The 6,972-nt window shown below is 55.6% G+C and overlaps 1 protein-coding gene across 1 annotated transcript; it reads left to right on the top strand.

Annotated features, from left to right (window-relative positions):
- Positions 1 to 335: 335 nt before the first annotated feature.
- Positions 336 to 6,438, top strand: ANKRD53 (ankyrin repeat domain 53). Its single transcript, XM_053924479.1, has 7 exons — positions 336 to 354; positions 551 to 855; positions 975 to 1,286; positions 1,606 to 1,805; positions 3,051 to 3,215; positions 3,623 to 3,743; positions 5,693 to 6,438. Exons 1-7 carry the CDS (start codon positions 336 to 338, stop codon positions 6,395 to 6,397), a joined length of 1,827 nt encoding a protein of 608 aa, XP_053780454.1. The 3' UTR covers positions 6,398 to 6,438.
- The last annotated feature ends 534 nt before the right edge of the window (positions 6,439 to 6,972 follow it).

Genomic DNA, 6,972 nt, shown 5'->3' with positions numbered 1-6,972 from the left:
CTCGTGAGGCAGGTCCAGGTCTCCCCATTTTGCTGATGCAGAAACTGAGACTCGCAGTCACTAACTTGCCCGCAGTAACTTGCCTACCGCGGAGGCGCGGCGCTGCTTCACTGCAGGTGGATGTGTAAGTGAATACGCAGCCTTGTGGAAGGGCAGCCGGGAAACAGATCAACGTATAAAGAATGTTCATTCCCCTTCACTTAGTAGTTCTACCTCCGGGATTCCGTGCCAAGGAAACAACTGGAGAGGCGCCGTTTGCTTTCTGCAGCACGTGTGAAATGACAGCACATCTGTTCTGCTGTTGGGCTAGGGTCGCGTCACAATGTGCCTTTGCAATGCGAAATGTCACTGGAGGTTAGTTCATAATATAACGCTAGGTGAAAAGAGGTACAAGCTGTCTACACGATATGCCCGTGACTTCTTGGCTAGTGGGACTGTGGTTTTTGCTTTCCTCGTCCTTTTCTGGTTTTTTACAATCAGAACTTATTAATTTTATAATCAGAAACAAAAGCTAAGGTCTTTCAGTCTGCTGTGTGCGTTTGATGCTGAGTTTGGAGGAGACTGGGCCCGGGGAAATTTGGGGTGGCAGGGGTGGCAGGGTTGGCAGAAGCCAGGTCCCTCACAGGCGCCTGGGCTCGGGTGCCGGATTGGCTCCAGGCCGCGCCCTGGGAGGCGCCAGCCCTGCGCCCACCCCGCCCCCAACGTGAGTCCGGGCTGACGGGCCAGACCCTGGGGGCACCGCGATGCCCCTCAGTGAGCTCACAGCCTCCGCCAACATCACGTGCTTCTATGAAGCTGGCTCAGAAAGTCTCCACGCAGCTCACCTGGACAAACTCTCAGTCCAAACACCCCAGGTGAGCCGGAAAATAGGTGGCCCGACCTGCCCAGGGCCTCCCTGGAAGAGCAGGGCCTGGAGCGGGTGGGTGGGGGCTGTTGAGGAACCAGGAGAGCTGGGTCGAGGCCCCTGCTAACCTCCCGAAAGGGGCTTGGGGCCCTCGGGGACGCTCAGGAATGGCCGCTTCCTCCTTGCCCCGCCGCCGGTCAGTGCTGGCCCAGCCTCATGCTTAACTGACGGCCTTGCCCACGCGGGACCAAGATCTGCCATTGCTTCCTCCAATCACTCCTCCTTTCCTCCCCACCCCCGCGCTGTGGCTAGCCTGGTCAGTGAGTGGGACCAGAGGGATGTGGGGAGCTATTCCGAATTGTTCGCAGCTGCCTTGGGCAACCTGGAATGGTTGCGGTTCTGCCTGAATCTGGACCATGGGGAAATCCCCACAGATAACAAGGTAAGGCCGTGGAGTGCAGGGCCAAGGACCGAGGCCCTCCCCTCCCACCAAGAGCTCCTCACACAGGGCTCACCTGGCAAAGAGCATCCAGAGTTGTCCTTTTCTGAGTAGATCGTCCTAATTCACCTCCCCTCTGTGGGAGGGCCATCTGGGGGTATCAAGGAAGAGTGAGCACATATAGGAGTAGGCAAGGGGTGTGAGTGACTCCTGAGGGGGTCTAAGGGAAGAGAAACCCCGAGGAATTGCTACCTAGGTCAGGTATTGAACCTGGAGCCCCAATCCTGCTCAGCGTCCTCCTGCCCTGCTCTGGCCCCCACAGGGGTTCACTGCCATCCACTTTGCAGCCCAAAGCGGCAAGCTTGAATGCCTGCAGGTCTTGGTAGAGGAGTACAAGTTTCCTGTGGACCTGCCCACCAACAATGGCCAGACACCACTGCACCTCGTCATCCGCAAGGAAAACAAGACCATGGTCCTCCCCTGCATCCACTATCTGCTTAAGCACGGGGCAGCCCTCAACACGTGAGTCCTGCCTGCCCCAGGAGAGGGGCTTGGAGGCTGGGCAGATAGGAGCCCACTTCCAGGGCAGCAGAGGGGCTGCGGGATGACAGGAACTGGGTCCCACCTGAAGCAATCAGAGAGCCTACATGGTGTTCTAGTTAATAAATCGGGCCCTGGGAGAGGACAGACCTAGTTCATGTCCCAGCTTTGCCATCTGCTAGCACACGTCCAGACCTCAGACCAAGTCACTCTATCAGAAGCCTCTAAGCTCTTCGGTAAGTTCTGAATAACTTGGGGAGCTTCAAAAAGCCGGATGCAGAGGTTGTAATGAACTAGTCTGAGGTGTGGCCTGGGCTTTGGAAGTCTTAAAAGGTCTGCACGTGTTTCTGATTTGCAGCAAAGTTTGGGAACTACTTAACTGCCTCTGTTCTCAACTGAAATTTGGGAGAATGGCAGTGCCTATCACATGGACTACTGTGATAATTGAGGAAGTGCAGGGGGAGGCACGGGCGGCACGTAGGGGCTGCATTCACTCCGTGTTTATCCAGCATGTACTATGTGCTAAGCATTATGCCAGAGGTGAGGGATACAGCAGTGAACACACAGAAATGGTCCCTGCCTATGAAGCTGACCCCCTAGTTCAGGAGGAGATGGTGACTTGGCACAGAAAATGAATACAATGACAGAGTGTGGTGAATAGCTATGAAGGAAATAAACAGGGCGGCAGGGTGGGGCATGGAAAGGATCTATTTTGGAGGGGAGCAGTCGCCTCTCAGGTGGTGACATTTAAAATACAACTTGAAGATGGTTAGCCAGCCATGCAAAGACCAGAAGAAAGTGTCCCAGGCAGAGGGAACATTGTGTGCAAAGGCCACGTGGTGGCAAAGAGCGGGGCAAGGTCAGAGGATGAGGTGGAGAATGAGGCAGAAACCAGGGCACATGGGCTTGTGGGCCATGACCAGGTATGGGGAAGGGGCAGGAGGGCTGGCTGTTTGAAGAGGATGAGGTTAGTGGTCTCCGAGCTGCAGCCAACCAGCTCTCCTTCCAGCAGCTCTTCACTGTCCCACACCCCATCACCAGACTTGGAATGCTCATTTAGCCCTCACCTCCCTTCTACAGCTGAGGAAACAGAGGGACAGAAGGGACATGCCAGGGTCACCCTGTGGGCTGGTGGCAGAGTAGGCCTGCAAGCTGGTACCCACCTATCTGATAAGTAGATGGCCTTTGTCCTTCCTTACCACCTCTTCCCCTGGAGGACCTCTGCAGTCAGACATGCAACGGCTCCACGCCCCTGCACCTGGCGGCCCGGGAGGGCCTGCTGAGTTGTGTGAAGGTCCTGGTGACGAACGGCGCCAATGCCCATGCCCGAGATGCCATGGGCTGCAAGCCCATCGACTATTGCAAAATCCGGAACCACCGCGTCTGTGCTCGGTGAGGGTGTGAGAACCACCTCCAGCCTGCCACCCCTTCCCTCTCCCAGCCCTGTCCCTAGGGCCCTCTCCCAGGGTGGAGCCCTTCAGAGGAGGGTCTGGGAAGCCACTGCCTAGCTGTTAAGTCTAAGGAGTTGGCCCCTTCCCAGGATACTATTCCAGGGGGCTTTCCACAGGTCTCACACCTCAGTGCCCTCCTGCTCCCGGCTCCTCATCAGGAGGGCAGTGGCCAGACTGCCAGACACTCGCCTCCCTCACCTCACTGGGAGTAGTTAGCCGTAGGGGCCTTGGGAACCTGGGGGCGGGCCACCTTGCTCATCTTGTCTCTGGCAGCCCCTCAGCAGCAGCCAGTCTTCCCAGGTGGAAGCCCAGTCCCTGGGGGATGACACACCCTCACCTTGGCAACAGGTTCCTGAAGGATGCCATGTGGAAACAGGACAAGAAGGACTTTGCCTGTGAAATGGGGAAACTGAAGAAGCTCAAAGGCCGGCTGGCCCTCATGGAACAGGATTACCTGACTGAGCATCAGGTAAGGGGCAGGGCTGCCGGGGCACCGGGTGTCAGTGGCTTATCCAGGCACGTGAGTGGACTCACATGTGCGGTCAGAGAGTGGCTAGAAGTCATCCCATCTGGAAAGAGCCTCCCTCTTCCCCTCCTCCGACTAAAAGTTTACCCTTAGAAGCACTCCTTTAAGTCAAAAGTCTTGTGTTAGAAAGCAAGTGCAGCTTAAATTAGCAAGTATTTCTAAAGTCCCTCCTAGTGCAGTGCCTCCTTCTGGTGAGGACGAGCATCTCCACTGAGACCCCGGTCCTGCTTTATTGGGAAGCACAATGGTTAAAAAGACCCATCCTACCAGCAGACAATGAGCACACATACTCTGCTAGGCACCTGCTGGACCCTGAAGCTCCAAAGACCAATGAAAGGTGGTCCTCTCACCCAAGGAGCTTAGAGTTTAGTAGGAGAGGTAGGTTATATTCCCAGAGAGAAGGGAGCTCAGGGGGTGACACAGGGATAATGCTGAAGAGGAGTCTTTAAAGACGGGCAGCAGTTGGCCATATGAAGAAGCAGGGGAGGGCTGACCAGCCTGAATGAACAGACAGCCCGGGCTGAGGCACAGAGGAACATGGAAACGTGGTGTAGGCTGAGAAGTACCCATTCAGTACCGCCAGGGGGTCTGATGTGAGCTGGAGTTTGACAAGCTAAGAGATTTGGCAGGGGCCCAGATCAATGACAGGCCTTGGCTGGGGAGGAAGGGAATCACTAAAGGATTTTAAGTAGGAATAATAACATAGGACGCAAGAACCAGAAAACCCAGAAAGAAGATGCTGGGAACCCTAAGGGGTCCAGCCACGGGGAGGGCTTTGGGGCTGGCAGATCTAGGACTCCAGCTCCGTTCCAGCTACACTTCTCCCCAGTTTGCTCAGCCCCTCGCATGTCATTTGTCAGTGCCACCCAGCCCCCAGCTGCATACAGGGTGGGCCACGAGTAGGCTTACAGTTGTCCATGTGGGAAATATAATACAATTAAATAATACTACAGGAATAAACTGTTTTGCACATGTATAACTGTAAGCCTACTTTTGCCCCACCGTGTATTTGTCCAGAGGAGGCAAAGCCCATCTGTCCCTGTAGCTCTAAATTTTCCCAGAAGCCCCTTGCAGATCTGCTCTCATCTCTCATTGGCCTCAGGTCACATGTCCACTCTTTTTCCAATTCCTAGAGCTAAAGGAAAGCCACAGTACTGATTGACCTAGGTCTGGAGCAAGGCTGATAGGATTATTATGAGGGGCTTAGCCTAATCAGAGCCTATGACCAGAGCTGGGTCAATCTCCAAACCACCTGATGGCTTAGCAATAGCCTGGGAGGTGAGACACACACAAGGGACAATTCGTGACACGTTGAAGGTTCAACTGTAGTAGATGCAAGAACAGACGGCTAGCCCAAGTTATTATCACTCAGCCTGGAGAGCTAGCCCACTGCCTCTCCCTACAGATCTGCTCAAGGCCAACCCCTTCCAGGAAGCCTGCCCAGATTAGCTCCACCTAGCTCCAGGCCTCCCAAACCTTTCTGCTTTCTCCTTCCAGCTTGCACTTCTTGTTTGCCTCTTCCTCCCATCAAACCAGAGACTCTCTTGGGGCAGGACATGTCTCCGCTATCAAGATGTGTTTCCCCCTTAAGACTCAAGTTCCTGTGTAGGGCAGGGAGGCTGGGTATCCATAAAATTGGAGGTCCCCTATGGGAGAGGCTCTGTCTGCCCCATCAGCCCAGGGGCTCTCTTTGGACAATAGTTGTCTCCCCACCAGAACAAGGGCTCTCACAGGGCAAGGGATTCTCCCATCAGATTCAGGCTCCCTGGGGTGGGACGGGACCTGGTCAGTCACACCTGAGATGCACAAGGGCTACAGCCACAGGGCCTCCTTGGGCAGAAGCACAGAGGGAGCAGCCCTGCTCACCTATGTTGTGCCCTCTGATGTTGCAGAAAGAACACCAAATTCTGAGAGAAGCTGATTTCAAGAAGTGGCTCCACCGCAAACTACTGCCCCAAGGCCAATCTCTGATGCACAACACTGAGCAAGAGCCCCAAGCCCCACCCTGGACCATCCCCCTCTCCAAAACCCCCAAACCTTCCAAGAGCTTCCACCCCTCCCTGGAGATGCGCCTACAACAGATACCACAGACTGAACTGCAGCCTTTGGTGACACCCACACCTGTCTACAAGAAGCCCACAGTCAGGCGGCCCAAGTTGTGGGATATTAGCAACAACCCTGTCAGATCCCCCGCAACCCAGATTGGCTACCCGCAGAGCATCCGTCTGGGTGTGCATCCAGACCCTAGCCCAGAGCATGACTTCCACGGGTTCCTTGAGGTCAGGTCTGATGGGCGTGGTGGTGCACGCTTGCGCACGGTGGCTGGCAAGCAGGTGGCACCTGTGCCTCGGCTGCCTTTGGAGGTGATAGTCCGAGAGCTGTACCCTCAAGTGCGGCCATGCAGGATGAAGGTGCCCCAGGGCTTCCACCCTGTCTGCATGAGGGACGTGGCCCGGAAGCGGTACTTGGGTGACAACACCTTCTGGACCGACACACTGGCCATGAACCTGCGTGAGACATTTGACGAAGCCTTCCTGGCAGCAGTGCGAGCTCATCAAGGGCTCCCCATTGTGCCCTCCCCCCAACCCCTCTCATAAACTTATATTGGTAGCCTCTCGATCTGAGGCAGGCCAGTGAAGGCTGAGGTGTGGCCATTTATGTTGTGGACAGGGAACCACAGGAAGAGCGCCCACAAGCTTCCCATTCCCAAATTCAAAGACCAGAGCCCCTGCTCCCCAACAAAAGCCCAGATTTCTTCACCTCTGGGACACCCCCCCAAGAGATTCAAATCAGGACGAAGCCCAAAGCTCAGAGTCGGGGGGTCAGTCTCTATCCCAGGCCCTAGCATTGTAAAAGTAACACTTGGTGTCCCCTTTGCTCCCCTTCTCCCGAAATGACCCACCAAGGACAGGCTTTCAGGTTGAGGAACTACTGGGAAACACTGCCTCGCGTTCAGCTTAAGCCCTACTGCAGGCTCTGAGCCTCATGCTTCATCTCCAGATCCAGAATGGGGTGGAGGCAGCAAATGCAGCACCCGCCATGGGCTTCCCTGCCTTTGGGGAATGCCGCTGTGCTTTCTGCAGGTCAGGGGGGCACAGCTGGCGTAGCTGGGGGTAGGCAGGGAGGACCTATGGCTTCAACTGGAGCCTATGACAGCACTCATACTTCCCCC

This window comes from Desmodus rotundus, chromosome 5, assembly GCF_022682495.2.
Source record: "Desmodus rotundus isolate HL8 chromosome 5, HLdesRot8A.1, whole genome shotgun sequence".
Lineage (NCBI taxonomy): Eukaryota > Metazoa > Chordata > Mammalia > Chiroptera > Phyllostomidae > Desmodus > Desmodus rotundus.
The sequence above is the reverse complement of the archived record's forward strand: the minus strand, read 5'-3'. Positions and strand labels throughout refer to the sequence as shown.

What these genes read in the sequence shown, in the direction of transcription:
- ANKRD53 (XM_053924479.1), top strand. An exon ending in AAATCCCCACAGATAACAAG is followed by an intron (nt 1,287 to 1,605) that starts GTAAGGCCGTGG and finishes TGGCCCCCACAG; the next exon opens with GGGTTCACTGCCATCCACTT. An exon ending in AACCACCGCGTCTGTGCTCG is followed by an intron (nt 3,216 to 3,622) that starts GTGAGGGTGTGA and finishes CCTTGGCAACAG; the next exon opens with GTTCCTGAAGGATGCCATGT.